Genomic DNA, 17,585 nt, shown 5'->3' on the forward strand with positions numbered 1-17,585 from the left:
GTACTTTGGCAGTTCTATAGGATTTGTGTACTGTGCAAATACAGCAGTTGCTGATGTTTCTAGTGCTTTTTCTTAGATATTTGTTACGAAGTAGATAATGAAAAACTTTTCATTTAGCTATTTCTGTAAATGCCCTTTGGTATTGTTTCAGGGTGAGCGCTGCAGATGTGGACTTGCAATGGACGTTCTCCCAGACACCCACTGAGCATGTCTTTCCTGTTCCTAATGTTTCTCACAATGTGGCCTTGAGGGTCAGCGTCCAGTCCCTGCCCAGGCAATCCAACTACCCAGTTTTGACCTGTAGTATTCACACCAACCTTAGCTTTTATGAAAAGCAAATGCAAGAGCGAAAGTTCCATCAGCGCAGCGATCCCAGTGCTGCTCAGTCCACTTCCAGTCCACTGCGTTTTCGTGGGAAGCAGACATGGACAATGACACCTGAAAGCCTACTTAATGGAAAAAAGATGCCTGAATTTACCACATCTTTTAGAAATTTAAAACTTTATCCATCTACCGGACTTGGATCTGACTTTGGGGCATCACAGTCCAAAGTTCAGTGCTATAATGCTACAGCAGACAATAAGACACAGGCTCATGAAACACCGGTCAGAACTTTTAAATCCTACTCTCTGGTGGATTCCCGTGTTTCAAACAGTCACTGCTCTCATCAGCCCACAGGAGAAACTAATCCTTTGATAGGCTCTTTGCTTCAAGAGCGACAAGAGGTCATCGCAAGGATCGCTCAGCACTTGATTCACTGTGATCCAGCTACTTCACCAGTTGTTGCTGGGCGTCCATTCACCACACATGAAAACATCTCAGCTACACCAAAAGCTTTTCGGAGCACTTTTGAAGAGGAAAACTTGCCAAGGAAAAGCAAGGAGAGCTCCCCTGTTCCTGCTGCCAATTTAGACAATGCAAAACAGGAGGATGGTGATGAAGGCAAAGCTAGAGCAGTGCCAGAGGTGCCCCTGCTCGATGCCCGTGTGCCAGGGAGCCACTGTGGCCGTCAGTCAGCAGGGGAGGGTAACTCCCTGATTGATTCCCTGCTCCAGGAGCGCCAGGAGGTGATAGCAAGGATTGCCCAGCACTTGATCCATTGTGATCCAGCCACTTCCCATGTTGCTGGACGTCCATTCAAAGTGCATGAGGCTAGTCCAGTCACATCAAAAGTTTTCCGAAGTACGTATGAAGATGAAAATTTGCTGAAGAAAGGCAAGGAATCATCTTCTGTTTCTTCTGCTAAATCAAAATTTTCTTTGTTAGAAGACAGTAGTAAATCAGGGACAAAGACACCTGATACTCCTATCAGTCCTTCTAGGTTTGATGGAGAATTGAAGACTTCTCTAAAAGTCCAAGCAAGAAGAAAATTGGTTTTAGCAAAACCCAGTGAAGCTGTCCAAAATTCATTTCATCAGACTTCCAATAAAACTTGTCATGCATTTAGTAGCATTCACATATCATCGTCATGTATTAAAGAAAACAAATCTGAAATTCCAGATAAATTGGAAATACATTCTGGTTGTGCACAGAAAGACCAGATAACCAATAGAATTAAACCGGGTTCAAATCCCAGCAGCATTGATGAACAGATTTGCACAAATAAACTTAAAGAAAGAACACTTGTTAGTGAGAACAATGGCACAGACAGTTGTAATAATATACAGATAGAAAAATGCAGAATACTTCAAGGTACAAAAAAAGCAACCGTGATCCCACTATCTGACTCTTTGCACAAAAATGAGCTCAAGTGTTTAGACAGAGACTCCAAAAAACCAATTATTTATGAGCAAAATACACAACTTATTAGTATTGAAAATTATTTAAATAAAGACCATGACAGTTTTAAAACCAAAACCAAACAAGATAAAACAAAAACTGCACATGATGAGAATGAAGATCCAACAGGCCTTGATTTTCAAAGCACTTCTCAGAAGAAACCTGCAGAAGACAATGTGGTTAAGGGTGAGCGGCAGAAGAACCCAGATGTACAGGTAAGTACATTGGGAACAGACAATAATTCCTCTAGCTGCCCTTTGTCACATTGCTTGTACCCTCTGCCTGCTGGGGGCCAGCATGAAGAGGAGTTTCAGCCTGACCTTGCAGGTAGCAGTGTATTACCTTTGTAGTCCTGGCCTGAAGTAACTCAGGAAGAATTTCTTCATGGAAAGGGTTAAGCATAGGAATGGATTCCCCATGTGGTGGAGTCACCATCCCTGGAGGTGTACAAGAAACAATTTATTGCCATGGCCTAGCTGACAAGGTGACCTGTCAAATGATTCTGTGTGATGGGGTAACTTGGCCGTTGGTGCCTCCCCTAACCTTCAGCTCAACATGGAGAAGGACTGACTGTCCTCTTCCCCTCATGGTGACAGAGTTATGCAAGGCTGTTTCCATGGGCAGGGAGGCACCCTGGTTTGTAGAAATGCACCCATCTGAGTAGGGAATGTGATCTGTTAGGGGCAGTCTGTAGCTGTGGATTGAGTCAAGGGGAATTCCTACTGAATGTTTCATCCCATGCTAGTGTGCTGTAGATCCACCTGGGTCAGGAATCATCTCCCTTACAGCAAGTGAGTGTTACCATGGTAGGTCACTGAAATATCCCACTGATAAGCTCAGTAAATTTGTTTTGCTGGCAGAAAGCACCACCTCTAAAACACACAAATACGTGGAGGAAACACAATTTTAGATCCCTGGATGGAACTTCAACCAAGGCTTTTCATCCCAGAACTGGACTGCCTCTGCTTTCAAGTCCTGTAAGTTATTCTGGAAATTCTTATAGCTGAGAAAGGGACTGTTTGTTCTTCTAATGTCTGTGCATGGCACAGAATTTGACAAAATACCTAGGTGAAGGGTGTATATTTACTTTGTGTCACAGTGAATACTCTTGTGAGTAGAAATTAATGCTTAAATGAGAGAACATGTAAATTAGGCTGAATGATAATTTTGGAAAAGAAAATACTGAAGATTTAGTTGTTGAGATCATATCAAGATTAACAAAAGGTGGCATTAAATTGAAAAATGGATAGAAACAATGCTTTGGTGCTATTTTAGAGCACAAAAGAAAGCATTTTGAAGATCAGTGTTTTAAGTGTAAGTTAACATTTTTTCATTTAGGGGATTTTGTGTTCCTTTTCAACACCTGATTGCCCATTATTCCAAAGCCTTTGTTTCTGTGAACAGTTTGTACTGTATATTCCTCAGTAACTAGAGGTGTCATGGAATGACTTAGTGAACAAAGCTGCTGTGATAAGGCAGACACTAGGGGAGTGTTAGAGTTCTTGGTAGGTTGTTTGGAGTTTTAAAAAACCAGGCAGTTCCTATTAAAACTACTGAAGTAGCAGTCAACACATGGGATGCTTTATTCTTCCTTGCCTGTAAAGGCTGTCATATTTTCAGGGAAATTGGATGGAAGTTGTTACAGCCTGTTTATTAGTAATGTTCTGTCCTGTTCCAAAAAGCTTTCTGAATGTTTTTATTGAAATACTTCCTGTTAATCAGAATTTACAGTCTCATCATTAATAATCCTAGAACTTTCTTCACTAAGTTTAAAATGTATAGGAATTACATTCTCTGCTCTGTTTTTGTAATTTTATAATGTCATGAAAATTCTTGGCAAAATGTGCTTACTTGGCAAAATTGCCTGTGGTAGCAGTTCAGTTTTCAAATTAACATCTTCTTTCCTTGTTGAGGTTCCCCAAAGGAAAACACAGTCTGGGTGCTTTGATCTGGATTCTTCATTGTTGAAATGTCTGTCTGCAAGAAGGTATGTTTTATTTACCAGAAACATTGAGATTTTTGAGGGAGGCATAATGTATATATATATTTATATGCAAAATCAAAGCATGTTAGCAAAGACAAAAAATGCTTTCAAAGGAATCCTTATTTTGATACAAGGCTCAGCAGCTGAGTTGCCCTGGGAGTTTCCAGGTTAGTACAGCTCTGGGACCTAGCCATGCAATGAGAGCTGCTGGCAGAATGAATTCTGTCCCATGCAGGGGTAGATATGCTGTCAGATGCGCTTGAGTTTTCAGACAAAAAAGCTAGTAATTGTTGATTCTCCTGCAAACCAATGTTATTTTTGTGTTGTATTTTGTTCATAGTGTTGAATGTGTTAAGCATTTTACCTTCACTTGTTCAGAGAACCAGACTTTTAAAAATGGCAAATCATGACCTTTCATACATTAATACATGTAACATAAACAGCTCTTGGTATGGTAGTTTGGTGTTAGAAATATGAGATATAGCTCAGAATATGAGACAAAAGTACCCACATACAAGAGAAAATATGATATTTTGGCTCCTGCAAATGGAGCTAAAGAACAATTTTTTATTGTCTTTATCCCTTGTAATGTAAAGCTGGTAAAAATATTTTTTCAGTTAACTAGAAAATGTTCTGCTAAAGTATTAATAAGCAATGTTCAACTGTTACTTCTTTAGAACAACATTTTGTAGTACAGTAAGTAAATTATTCTTTCTAGAGCTGTTTATACCCAGAAGACAAAAGCAAACGTGTTTATCCTTTATATTTATTCTGTCTTTTTTTAATAGCCCACAACAATGTATAAACAAAGACAGTGATCCAGACAGCCATGGGAAACCAATTCTAAGTTCTAGTGCTCCCCCAGTAACAAGTCTGAGCCTTCTGGGAAACTTTGAGGTATTGCATATTCTCTAGAATTCTTGTGGTATTTTTACTCTTCTGTACTGCTTTTAAAAGTATATTACTGTGAACAATTCCAGCACTATTAGAATGTAAAAGTTCCTGACTGAATTGAATAAAATTTGTTTTCATTTCCAGCTGTAAAGGCACTTATTTCATGCCCCAGACATCTTCTGTCTCAGAGAATCAAATACAATGAGTTGCTTAAGCCTTTGTTTCCCACTAGGGTCAAGTTAGAAGATGTTCTGTTGCCATAAATGAGATTTAATAACCTGTAATTGTTCATGTTTATAATGTACTTACCTAGAAAAAAGAATTTACATTTTCACTCTTAAAGTCTACTTAGTATGTCACAAAAGCTGGATTGAATCAGTGTGTTAAACAGAATGTGTTTGAAGTGTGGGCTCCAGCTCTTCACTTCATACAGCATATCCAATAACAGCAGCTATTAGCCAGTGCATTAAAGGGTTATATTGTACAGTCTTGTGAAGTACAGAGTTGAATTTGTAGGGGAAGGTTACATAATCTAGGTTAATTAATTTTTTTCAGATAGTATATGTTGAAAAGCAAGCACAGACCCTGCTGCAGTAAAGTTCTCTGTGGGCTTTTGCACTTATTTCCTGATTACAGAATTTCTGACAGAAGTTATGCTCTGTTTTATTTGAGGTGATCCCAAGCCAAGCTGTGTGTGCTTTGTTTCTCAGGAATCTGTCCTGAATTTCCGCCTGGACCCGCTGGGTGTCGTGGAGGGTTTCACAGCAGAGGTGGGAGCAAGTGGAGTCTTTTGTCCCACGCACATGACTCTGCCAGTTGAGGTGTCATTCTACAGCGTTTCAGATGACAATGCTCCCTCTCCTTACATGGTAAATGTGTGGTTGGATTTATTTTAAATAAGTTCTGATATGTGGAGGTGAAGAGCAAGAGCTTGGTGAGTAGAGGGTTCAGAAGGTAAAGATTTGCAGGCTTATTTTCAACTGCCTCTGACAGAGTTCTGTCCTCCTTCCTTTCTCTAGTGCTTTTCCTTCTACTTCTCTGCCCCACCATTCAGCTGTTCTCATCTTGGGACATTCAATGTATTTGTCTCCCCCCACACTGGAGTGATCAACCCCCAACATCTCTTTTTATCCATCTAACTTAAAATAGCAGTGAGGCAATAGCTGGACTTAACAGGATACATTTTGTTGTCCCAACAAGCAGCTGCTCTGGGCAACTAACCACCCTGCAGAGTGGCTTAGGTGCAGGCCAAGGGGCTGATGGGCACCTTAGCCTTGGAAGTTACTCAGCCCTTTCTTTTAAAGCAGATACTGCCTGGGCTGTGGTGACACTCAGCACCCTCACAGGCTGCTTGGTTTGCTGATGTTTGCAGCCATGCAGTGTTTGTGTTCTCAGTCTCTGGGTGCTAATTCTGTTCCACATGGGCTTTGCATGTCTAAAAGTGCTCCTCTGTAAAAAGAAAATGGTGACTTGTATGCTGGCATTGAATCAGAGGCTGGATTTGTTCTGAATGCCTGTTAAGGAACCTTAATTTTACATAGGTGACAGGTCCAATTTTTAGAGATTTTCATATGTGTATGTCTGTCTAATATGCACTAAAGGGCTTGTTTAAATGTGGAAGTCAAGCAGTGAACATCTGAGTATTCCATTACTTAGATTTAAATTTTAAATTTATAGCAGTTACCATTTCTGACCTTCTGTTTTGGAAAGTATTTAGAAAATGAAATTGCTTAGACTTTAAGTAATGGCTTTGAGTTTAAACTTGTATATGTTTTAGCCACTGCAAAAAGTATCTATTCCTTTGCTTTCATCTTTCTAGAATATTTAATGTGATTTTCTAGGAGGTGAAAGGATTTTCATGTTCCTCAAATGGTTAAAAGTAGCATTGCTTATTTTCCTAGCTGGGTTTCATTGTTTCAGGCTTTTCCACATGCTATTTCCAAATATGCTGTTATGGCTGAGTCTCGCAGGATTAATACAGCATTTGTGTAGTGCCTCCATCATCAGAAGCATTGTTTCTGTTTGTATAGCTAGTTTGTGTGCTGTGGGGTCTGTTCCTGGTTGTTGTTTGGTTTGGGTTTTGGAGCCCTGTGCAGCCCTGGTGCCCTGCAGGGTGCCCGGGCGCGTGGCAGTGCCCCCAGCGTGGCCTCGGCAGCCGCAGCGCCTGTGGGGCTGCTCTGTGCATCACAGCTGGTACAAAAGCAGATGTCATCCTTCCTAAGGTTTGGATTAGAATGGAAGATTAAGTGCATCTGCTGCCTTTGAAAAGCAAAAATGAGTTCTGTGAGATTTGGAGTATTATTGGTGCAATTGTAGATGATATAGAAATGGAAAGGAGGGGACAAATGTTTCGGTTTAACCTCCCAGCTGCTTTGAAAAGAAAGCTCCGTTTTGTCCTGGCTCCCTGATGTGGAGAAGATGTGGAAACTTGAATCTTGTTTCAAGAGGAGAATGTACCTCTTATTGCACAGCTTTTAATGGTCTGCCAAAGTATCTTTAAGGCCCCTGCTGTTGATTTTTTAACTGCATTGTTTAAATGCATTGCCTTCTCTATTTTTAGTTTGTATAAATTACTGATTATGTTTCAAATTAATGCAATTACATGACTAGAACATTTTGATTTGTTTATCTCTGTGACCTAAATATGGGTTTTGTTTTTGTAGGGTGTAATTACTTTAGAGTCCCTTGGTAAAAGGGGTTATCGGGTACCGCCTTCAGGAACAATACAAGTGGTACGTACTCAGCAGATAAGTGCCTTGAAACCACTAATATCCAGAAAGTCATGCACAGATGAGTTTATTGGAGATGAGCATGAAGCTAGCACTGGAAATGTGCATCTCTGTAGGTACTGTAGTAATTCAAAGTAGAAATCTGTATGTGGGGCAAAAAATATTCCCAATCTTTGAACACTTCTGTGCTCTGAGGAGTCTTACAATCAGTTCCAGGAGATTTGGAATACCTGGGGACACTGTGGCTTTGAAAAAGTCATGGGGAAGTAATTAGGCCACAGTCCAAATCCTGAAATTCTTCTAAAGCAATTAATATTGAATAATTGTATCTACTTTTTGTAATACTTTAACACCACCTTTACTTTTTTAATAAAAAGTAAATCACAGTCATTGCTTAGAACCAGTGAACTGACTCTTTATTTTAAGAACCCAGTCCAAGATAACACATTCATAATTTCAGGTTTAAAAGCGGAGCCCACCACTGTGCTTCCTGCGAGTGTATTGTGTCTGGAAAACAGTGTAGACAAAAAGCTGACTGGAAAAATTAACAAAAACGGGGATGCTGATTAGCAAAGTAAGAGTAGTCATATACTAGTGTTTCATACAGATTAGATTGTGTTTAGCATTATAATTATAACATAATTCAAATGGGAATTGCTGGTAGCTGAAGTGTTGAAAACCAGAAAGGCTTCACAATGTCTTTACATAAACGTTTCTGTATGACACAGAAACAAAGTGCATAGATAACTATTTTGACAGATCAAGTTTGGGTTAGATTTGTTGTTTTTTTTAAAAAAAAAATGTCATCTCTAAAGACTATTGTATTGAACTGTTTGTCTTTTCAGACCTTATTTAACCCTAACAAAACTGTGGTGAAGATGTTTGTGGTGATCTATGACTTGAGAGAAATGCCAGCTAATCATCAAACATTCCTACGGCAAAGAACTTTTTCTGTTCCTGTGAGACGAGAAGTCAAGAGAACTGTCAATAAAGAAAACAGCCACCAGACTGAAGAAAGGCTACTACGCTACCTCATACATCTGAGGTAAGCTCCTTGAAGTTCAAACACCAAAATAAAACAAAAAACCTCCAACAAACCCAAGCCAAAACCACAAAAAAGTATCTGCCAAAATTCAACTCGTAATTTCTTTCCCAGCCAACCTTTCTGTATACAGAAATAAGAAAGAATGAAAAGAAAAAAAATAAAAAAAAAAGAATGCTAACTTGGTCTTTAAGCTAGACAGTAGAGGAAGAAGAGGTAATAAATAATTTGGGTTGTCCTTGGGAGAAACAAAGTTGAAATATAACATAAAGCTCTCTCTTGGCATTAAAGTATGTTGTATAGCATTATAAAGCTTAAACCTTTTCCTAGCAAGACAGAAATTGTTCTGGCTGAATCAATGCACTTTTTTTGAGGTTACAGGAAATAGTGAAAGTGGATGTTACATGGGCAAAAGCCAAAACTAAGGATCACTGAAGGGAAGGTGTGCTTCACATGTGCCTGGTGTGCCTCATATGTGTCTCTTCACCAGAATAACTTGTAACATGAAAAATGGTCTGAGCTACTCCTAAAAATACAGCGTTTAGTGGCAAAAATGTAAATGCCTGTTTTATGATGCATTACTGCTGATGATGCCTTTCACTTTATAAAATATTCACTCAATCTTCCTTAAATGATTTACAAAGCACTGCCTGGAACTAGACACTGTGCTGCTGCTCTTGGGGTGTTCTGGAAACTGCAGTTGGAAACAAAGGGGAATGATGGATATACTCTGTCCTCCTGCAGTTTGCAGACTTTTTGTGTGTGTTTTTGTAGTAAAAAATGTCTGTACACACAGACCCGGTGCTTTCATTGCAGCACTTGGAAACCCACCAGCAGCTGACATTCTGAAGTGAGCAAGCAGAACAAAATCAAATATCTTAACTTCTCTGTTGTTTTACAATTATTTCTGGTGCATATTATTTTCTTATTTAGTGGCATTGGTTTCTATCCAACAGACTTTTCAAACACAACCTTGTCTAGAACAGTGATTCTAAGGCCAGACTCTCCCATTAAATGGAAGTTGACAGTCATAAAAAGTGTGTTGGTTTACTGGAGTGTGAAAATAGTGTCATGAGAAGGCTGTTGAACAGTGTTTTCATTCTGAAATGCAGCCTGGATTGAAAGGTCTAACCTAACCACCTTCCAAAATTTTTCTTTTGGGGCAAATTCTGAAAAAGTGTGTAGCCCCAATAGAAGGCTCTGTCCAGGTGTAATGTTGATCTTCCTGTGCAGAGGAACTGGGGACAGGCCTTGGCTGCAGTGGTGGGTGAAATCTGTGGCCAGCTGGCTCTGGCATACCTGCATGAAGAGTAGTGGTCTTGTGTCCCCTTTCAGTTTCTACTTTAATGTTGTTTGTAAATTTCTTATTGACAGAATCAGGAATTACTTTCATTTGAAGGCAAACCTGCTTTCTGTTCTCTCATCTGTTACAGCTGGAAGTCTTTTTTAAGACCTTCCTATTTCTGATACCTGCTGAGAGACAGAAATGTTGCAGTTCTAATGCTTCTTATTTTGAGATATCTTTACAATTCAGCTTTCAGACCTCTGGTAGAGATCAGTTCATGGGTTTATGATCTGTAATTAGAAATGCATCCATTTCTGATGGGAAAACCAAAGTCATAATTATGATGCTGAACTGCTTACTTTGAAAAGTGAATAACTATAGATATGCCACAAGTTTTTCTTCAGCGATAAGCCCAAGCTTTGGGTCCTTTCTCATAATGTAAGAATGGCAGAACTCTTTCAAATATTAAAGTAGCTTATGTTGATGTGTCTTGTAGTTTATTATACTGAGCACTTATGGTCTTACAAAAGACTCAGTTGTCCATTTAGTAGCCTTCTTTACTAAAGATGGATTTTAATTAGGAGGGCTTTAAAAAATCTTAGTAGCATATTAGTTTGTGTAAGTTGGTTTTAAAGATTCATTTTTAAAAGCAGCAAAGTTTCCTCAACCCTGCTTTTCTGAAAAGTTATGTAAACCTAAAAGTTTTAACTATTCAGATTTCTTTTTGTTTGTAGCTCAAGTTGACTTAGAACAGCCTTTCAGTTTTAGTTGCAGTAGTCATTGAGCACAAGCATCTTAGGCTTACGTATTGAAATTTTGTTTAAAAAAACAAATGAAGTCACCACCAGTGAGCTGCATTGTGGTCACATCTGCTTGCAGGCCTTAATCACAGTTGTCAGCACTCACATTATGAAAGCTCCTTTTCAAGTGGTAATTCAGCAAAAACGCTTGCATAGGTCTGGAGCTTAACATTGGCGGCCAGATTTTCTACAACAGTCTTTAAAGTGTCAGATTTATTGTGTGAGCAGCTTCTGCATGCAGTTCTGTATGGCTGAGGCTCTGTTCAATATGCCATCAGACTGTACTTGTACTCCAGCTACAGGAATGAGACACCAAATGTAGCTTGCACACACAGCAGAGCTTTATTCGTTATTAAAAACCCCCAAGAGTTGCACCTGCAGTTAAAGTTGGTTTTTGAAGATGCTTTAGGGATAAATTTTTTGTTGCATGTGAAGCAATGACTTCTTGTCTTGTAATTAAATCTACTTGAGCATAAGTGCTGTGAGCTCAGCTCTGCTTGTGCCTCATTTCTGCCTGGCGTTGTGGGGATGATGACCATCTGTGGGTTTCTAGGTCACGTTCTGGCACTCTTGTAAAAAGTAATTAAACAGCTAACCTGCCAACAGCTCAGCATTTTTCAAGATTTTAAAGCTTGGTCAACAGCCTTAGTTACTGACACAATGCCAGGAATTGCATGGAGCATAGTTGCTGTTGCCTAACAGCTAAACAGGGGTTGTTACTGAGGGCTCAGTGGAAGGTAAGCCTGAAAGTGGTTGTTAAAAGTAGTGATTCCTCAAGGGGTTGAGAAACTTTTTTTAAAATACTGTCCTAATGTGACATGCACCTTTATTGGTGGAAGCTGAAGATACCTGCTATGACTGATTTACTAGCTGCTTTTGATCTTTCTGGTCTCTCAGCATTCTTTCTTATCTAGAAATTGTTATCCTTGTCCTAATGCTTTTACTTACAGATTTTATAGGTGGTGTTGTATAGTCTTTTACACTTACAAAACACATCTTGCTACATGTTTTCACGATGATCCTGCTTTTCAGGATTAGCCTGTTTCCATGAATTTCTCTGGTCTTTGTGAATTGTGATGGCCTGTAAAATACATATAAGGACTTTGTGCTTGTATTTGTCATTTCTTCAGTAAAGTTCCTCTGCCAGACTTCTTAGCATCTGATATTTGTGTGTTTAATTATTCCTGTATGTGTCTGTTGTTGCTGTTCCTAGGACACCATCTGTCAGAGACCTTGGTTGTGTTGGGATTTTAAAATTTCTTTACACAAAACTACTGGAGCTGCTACAGCTCTGGAGTCAGTCCCATGCTGGCCACTCCATCACCACCCTGCAAGGATGTAGGGAATGTTTGTCTCAATTATTCCAATGTATTTGCATGTATAAAAAGGAACATTTCTAAATCCCATTTACTAGGGTAGACCTGTCTAAAAGAAAACAAAAATAAATAAGGGATGCAGAGATGAGAAGAATCCCTTGAACTTTGCTGCTGTCTCACGCTTATCCTTCTTCAATCTTTCTGAAATGTCATGCTCAGAAAAGTCATGTTGCAGGGAATCACTATTTACTGAGCAAAGGGAGTCTTGCAGGATTATCACTCATAGAAAAGAGCAAGCTTGAGGAGTTTAAAAATAGGCCATGCTAATAATTCTTTTGAAAGATCCTTGTGTAAAATGGGAGTTGAGATCTGTTTTATGATGGTGCTTTGATAACTAGATCTATAGGAATTAATTTCAGTCATACTTTTGCTGCAATAGACTTTCACTAATTTTTTTCCTTTTAAAATGTGTTATGAGCTAGATTCTGAGTTAACTGTTTGTGGTGTTTGCTTTGTCCCTTATCTCTTTCACTCTTCCTTGTGCTCTCCTCCACGGTCTTCTCTTAAGGTAGTGTCTCTCCCTTTTGCCTATCAGGTAAAGGGCTTTCACACTGACAGCACCAAGCAAATAAATAGTGATGGATGAGATCTCTGAGGGAGCCAGTAGGAGCATTCTGCTGGACCCTGCTGCATTTAATGTCCTTGGCAGCTGTGTCTAGGAGAACAGAGCTTGCCTTTGTCTGGCTATGGGGATGACCACAGGCTATTCTGCACCACTCCTCTGAACAGAACAGTGCCACAGAATCCATTTCTGCAACCTGCCTTCCTCAGACCATGAAGCCTTGGTGGATCTTCTGTGCTTGTCTTTCTTCTACTGCCCAGAATTTAAGTCCAATTATGGATAGGTTTATTTTAGAGATACTGCTTTTGTTTCAATGGGGTCAATGTGTAAAAGCCTATTAAAAATCTGTGCAAATTGTAATACATGATAACACAGCATGCACTTCTCTCTCAGCATTTGCCATGGTATCATCTTGTTGTGACAACAGCAATGCCTTTTCTGTTTCTGTTGCAGCAGCAATAGCACTTCTCTGTCTCTGTGGCACAGTGGTGCTGACATTAATTCAGTTGCTGTAAGAAGTGCTCCTTAGGCTCTTCTGCCTTTCCTGGTGGAGAGAAGGAAATCAGAGTTCTGCCACATGAAAAACTGTAGAATACAGTTCTCTGAAATGCAGATCTTGTTTCCCTATATACAGTTGTTAATACCCAGGGGAAGGGGAACTGGCACATTCCTGCAGGTTTGGAGCACCTGAATTAGGCTGTTTAGCTGGAATTGACCACTGTTTGCTTGGTGATTGGGCCAGTGAACTGCAGTCTCTTAGAAATGTTTCTAGTCTGTGCAAAAAAAAATCTTTTTGTCTGTCTGCAGAGATCCCAGTACCTGCTGCTTCTCAAGACAAGTTCTTTTATTTGGAGTGTGGTATAAAGCAGTAGTAAACTTCCTGGTGTTACACTCATAAAGAGAGCAATGAGATCTGTCTATATGATTGCTGGAACTGAAATGCATATTCAGTTTGTTTATAGTTGAAAATTCTTTTTTGTGTGTGCTTAGGCCACCCTTTGGACATTTTTAGGAGTGCTCACTGAAGGGAATTTTTTGCTGTTCCTGATTTCTGAGGACTTTAATCTTCAATGTACATAATGGCACTGTGAACTCAATTATTCCATGCCACTTTAAAAAGTGTGCACTGCATTGGTGATTAGGAACAGAACCTTTAAATGTCAAAAGAAACAAAACAGAATGAAAGTGTTGGGATACTCTTTCTCTTTTAATTTTAACTGACTAATTCTGTTTGTTCAAATGTGTTTTGGCCTTAAATGTTATAAGAGCGCATTTTATTTAATACTTTTTAAAGATCATTTTCTTGGTTTAGGTAATACAGCTATTTTTATCTTTTCAGGTTCCAGAGTTCAAAATCTGGAAAGATCTACCTCCACAGAGATGTAAGGCTCCTATTCTCTCGGAAATCCATGGAAGTTGATAGCGGCGCTGCATATGAACTCAAATCTTACACTGAATCTCCAACAAACCCTCAGTTTTCACCAAGATGCTAGCAAACAATGGCAAACTCAAGTATTCATTTTACTGTTGAGTACTCTTTGCAAGCAAAGATTGGTAGAGACAACAGTATAAAGTTAAGTCTGTAAAGGAATGAAAATAGCGCTCAAGAGAAAGAAGGTTCTGTGTGATCCTGGACCAGTTTTTAAAAGGTTTCTGGAATGAGCTTTGTGTATTCCAAGTAGACTGGAAACATACTTAAATCTAATCTTTTTGTACTGTTTAAAACCACTTCATTGGATGTGTTGCAATAGCAAATTCCCAAGTTAGTTTAGTGTTTACACTTTTTATTTTATTTTTCAGTTATTTAATATTTAATGTTTCATTTAATACTCAAGTGATGTTTGTCTTTAGTGTTCTAATGTAGCATAAATCCTATGTAAAATCATACTATGTATTTTTGGCATTAATATTGAAATCTGAAATATATACAGATGTCTTTAATCTGTGTGCTGTTTTAAGTGATATTCATTTAAGTTATTAAAAATGGGGACAACAGGTGAATTTCCATAACATTTCATACTATGCAAGCATTTAGCTGTTTTTTCTCTTTAATGGTACCATTTTCCATTTTTTCTCGCATCCAGATTTAATAACACTTGCAACCACACTGCAGATTGTTTATTTACTCATTCATTCAGATCATTAATTCAATTCACGTTTTGCTCCCTCAATTTCTTTTCTTTCCTTAAGGGCCATTTTAATTTTGCTTTCTGTTATTACTTTTCCTCACATAAAATTTGCACCCTCCCCCATTTTATTTCTCAAATTGTGTTAAAGGATGTACTGTGCAAACAAATTAGTATTTATATCTCAAATATATGCAAAAGCTATGAAACTTGTACTTTTTGTTTTATTTTTAGATGAGAGGATCTTCATGTAATCCTAAATATTTTTCATAGGTCAATTCCATGTAGGCCACTAGGTGGCCATAGGAAGTTTTACTAGCAATGCTACACTGGGCATATGACTATTTTCCAATACGTGTGTGTATTCCTACAACAAAACAGTCAGATGAACAGTTTATGCTAAGTGTTCAACTGTGTAACTGAGAGAAATAAAGTTAGAAGCATTTGATTATATTTGAGCCATATATTTAATAATGGAAATGAAGCTTTACGACATTTGATGAAGATCTGAGTTTCTCAACTGTCTTACCTTGATTTGTGTTTTTCTTTACTTTGCTGTAGGTTTTTAGAGTGTCAGTAATATGCAAGGTGCCCTTTACCATGCTTATCTGATGAAGACTGGAGAAAGGATGAATGTGCATCCTGTACATTCAGCAGTGCCCCTAGATGAGAGAAGTCAGTGTATCATGAAATCTCCAGGAAGGCTGCCAGGGAACGTAAGGGAGACTGGACTTTCCAGATGATACTCATCAACTCTCTTGTACATGCAAATGACTGCTGCTGCAGGAGGGCAAAGCTCAGATATTGCTGAGTCCTCTCTCCCCATGTCAGCAGTGTTTGCCACTCTGCTACCCCAGGTTTTCAAAGGTTTACCTAGCGTTCATTTTAGAGAATGGGGGAAATCTTTACAGGAAGAGATTGTTTGCAGTTTCTAGTGATTGTGTGCCCTTTAAAACTGAGAAAAGGTTTCTTTTGGTAGCAGAAGAGTCAAACACAACCTCAGCTGTGTACAGAACTAAGGTCTGGACTGGGATATCAAGAGGGTGTCCTAGTTTCTGTGTAGCTGCTGTTGAGTCATAAGCAAACAGCATGTATCCTCAAACTACTTATTTGTGTCATGGTGCACAGCTTGCTTGCATGCTCAATGAAAAACAACATGAGGAAAGGACACATTTTTAATGAAAAGTCACCATTAGTAGTAGATTAACCTTTTATTTTTGCGCTGACATTATGCAATGTTTGTATCTTGATAACTTTATTTAAATAGACTTCTTCAAGTCATCTCCTTTCCTTAATTTGCTTTGAATAGTAAAGAAGTGTGGATTTTGAATATGTGGTTACTACAAGTCATGTCTAGGAAATAAATTTGTGTTCACTTAAATAGTCAAACTACACTTAGTCCCTATGTGGATTTGGAATGAAAGTGACCTTGGATTATCTGTGCACAACTTTGATTTTACTGAGTCATTCTCTATTTACAGCTTGATCTGAGTAAACACTTTCCATTAGGGACACACCTGGAAAAATGCTGGATGCTCATAAACTGTGAACTAAATTCCACATGACCTTCTAAGCTCAGGGTAAGACTAGACTAATTTTTGAGAGATCATTGGTTTCTTCTCTTTATTCCTCAATAGGCTCAACCATATACAATTATTTTTAATAAATGAGTGGTTTATAAGGGCCTCCAGTGATGGCTGCTACAACTAATCTCTTCCAGTGATAAATTATACTTATCTTGACAAAGTGTAACAGTTATTCTATATACATTTAGTTATAGTTATATAAGGATTTATAGCATCCAACTAAATGTTGCTGAAGTTAAATACTGCCTAGCCTTTTCACTGTAAGCAAACAATTTAATTCTTTTATGTCCCTTCTCAGTCTTTTTTTTTTTTTTTTTTTTTTTTTTGGTAACTAAGACAACCCTGGACTGTTCAGTCAGTCTTTGTTTTTTGCACCTCTTGTCATTCTGGCTCTTTGCTTTCTTCTTTTGGACTGAATCAGTCTTGAAGTGTATGAGGTTGGACACAGCATCCCAGTCAGGGCCTCTCTGTGCCAGTCAGACTGGAAGAATTGGTTGATAAATCATATGGATTAAAGTCCTCTTCATGCATCCTGTTGGAATACACTGGTTTTCAGTATCAGATGTCAACTTGCATTCATCTTGTAACCCAGCACAAGAGACATCCTACCTGCTTGTTCCCAAAATAGCAGCTCTTCTTATTGAACTTTATTCTCTCACCACCCAAGATTTTATATGCTGAACACAGCGTTGCTGTTTGAAGAATTGATAGCTGTGTCCAACAAACTTGCATCCACCACATTAAAGTTTCATCTAATTAAGTTTCCCTAATTTGCATGGGAAAGTGTCAGAAGCCTCATTGCCAGAAGGCATCTGGAACTTCAGCCACCTTCACCCACTTATCCACATGGTTTATTTCCTTTTTCTTAAAGGAAAAATGATTGTGTGAAACCCTTGTTCTTAACTGTGAATTCCTGCCTAGCTACTCAGTTTCTTTTGAGTGCTTATTTTAGAGGATTTTCAAGTCATTATTGACAGCCAAATTATATAGCTTGTATTCTGTCCTCCCCATACTCTAATTCAAATTCAGGAAAAGTGACTCCTGGAAACCCATTCATTTTTCACAGGTTCCTATATGAATCACCAGTAATTAACTGGAAATTGCTTTTGTCATTCTCTAATCTCTTAAGGATATTTTTTCATCCAAGTTGAAAATATTTACCAAAACTAATTAAAGTAACATGCAAACCAGTCTTTCCTTATTCCAGCTGGAGGCTATACTTTGTTTGTTACACTATTTACCTTGATCATGCCAGATTGAACAAAAACAAATGTTAAACACTTTAGTCTTTAAAAGTTTTGTTCTGTAATATTTTGGTACCCCCCTGTCTTCATGATCTGGTTTAGGTACACATCCTTAAAAACTGACCCAGTTTCTGTAGGCTGCTTTCTTGTATTTGAGGCCATTGAAGAACTTGGGCTT

At 38.5% G+C, this 17,585-nt stretch overlaps 1 protein-coding gene across 1 annotated transcript in view; it reads left to right on the forward strand.

Annotated features, from left to right (window-relative positions):
- ATOSA (atos homolog A) overlaps window positions 1-15,030 on the forward strand; it is a 47,164-nt gene extending 32,134 nt beyond the window's left edge. The window contains exons 5-12 of the mRNA XM_058033284.1: window positions 152-1,994; window positions 2,640-2,756; window positions 3,693-3,766; window positions 4,552-4,660; window positions 5,368-5,526; window positions 7,321-7,389; window positions 8,232-8,431; window positions 13,791-15,030. Coding sequence (XP_057889267.1) covers window positions 152-1,994; window positions 2,640-2,756; window positions 3,693-3,766; window positions 4,552-4,660; window positions 5,368-5,526; window positions 7,321-7,389; window positions 8,232-8,431; window positions 13,791-13,944 — 2,725 coding nt within the window. The 3' untranslated portion in view covers window positions 13,945-15,030. The remainder of the gene's footprint in view (window positions 1-151; window positions 1,995-2,639; window positions 2,757-3,692; window positions 3,767-4,551; window positions 4,661-5,367; window positions 5,527-7,320; window positions 7,390-8,231; window positions 8,432-13,790) is intronic.
- The last annotated feature ends 2,555 nt before the right edge of the window (window positions 15,031-17,585 follow it).

The sequence above is a fragment of the Melospiza georgiana genome, chromosome 13 (assembly GCF_028018845.1).
Source record: "Melospiza georgiana isolate bMelGeo1 chromosome 13, bMelGeo1.pri, whole genome shotgun sequence".
Classification (NCBI taxonomy): domain Eukaryota; kingdom Metazoa; phylum Chordata; class Aves; order Passeriformes; family Passerellidae; genus Melospiza; species Melospiza georgiana.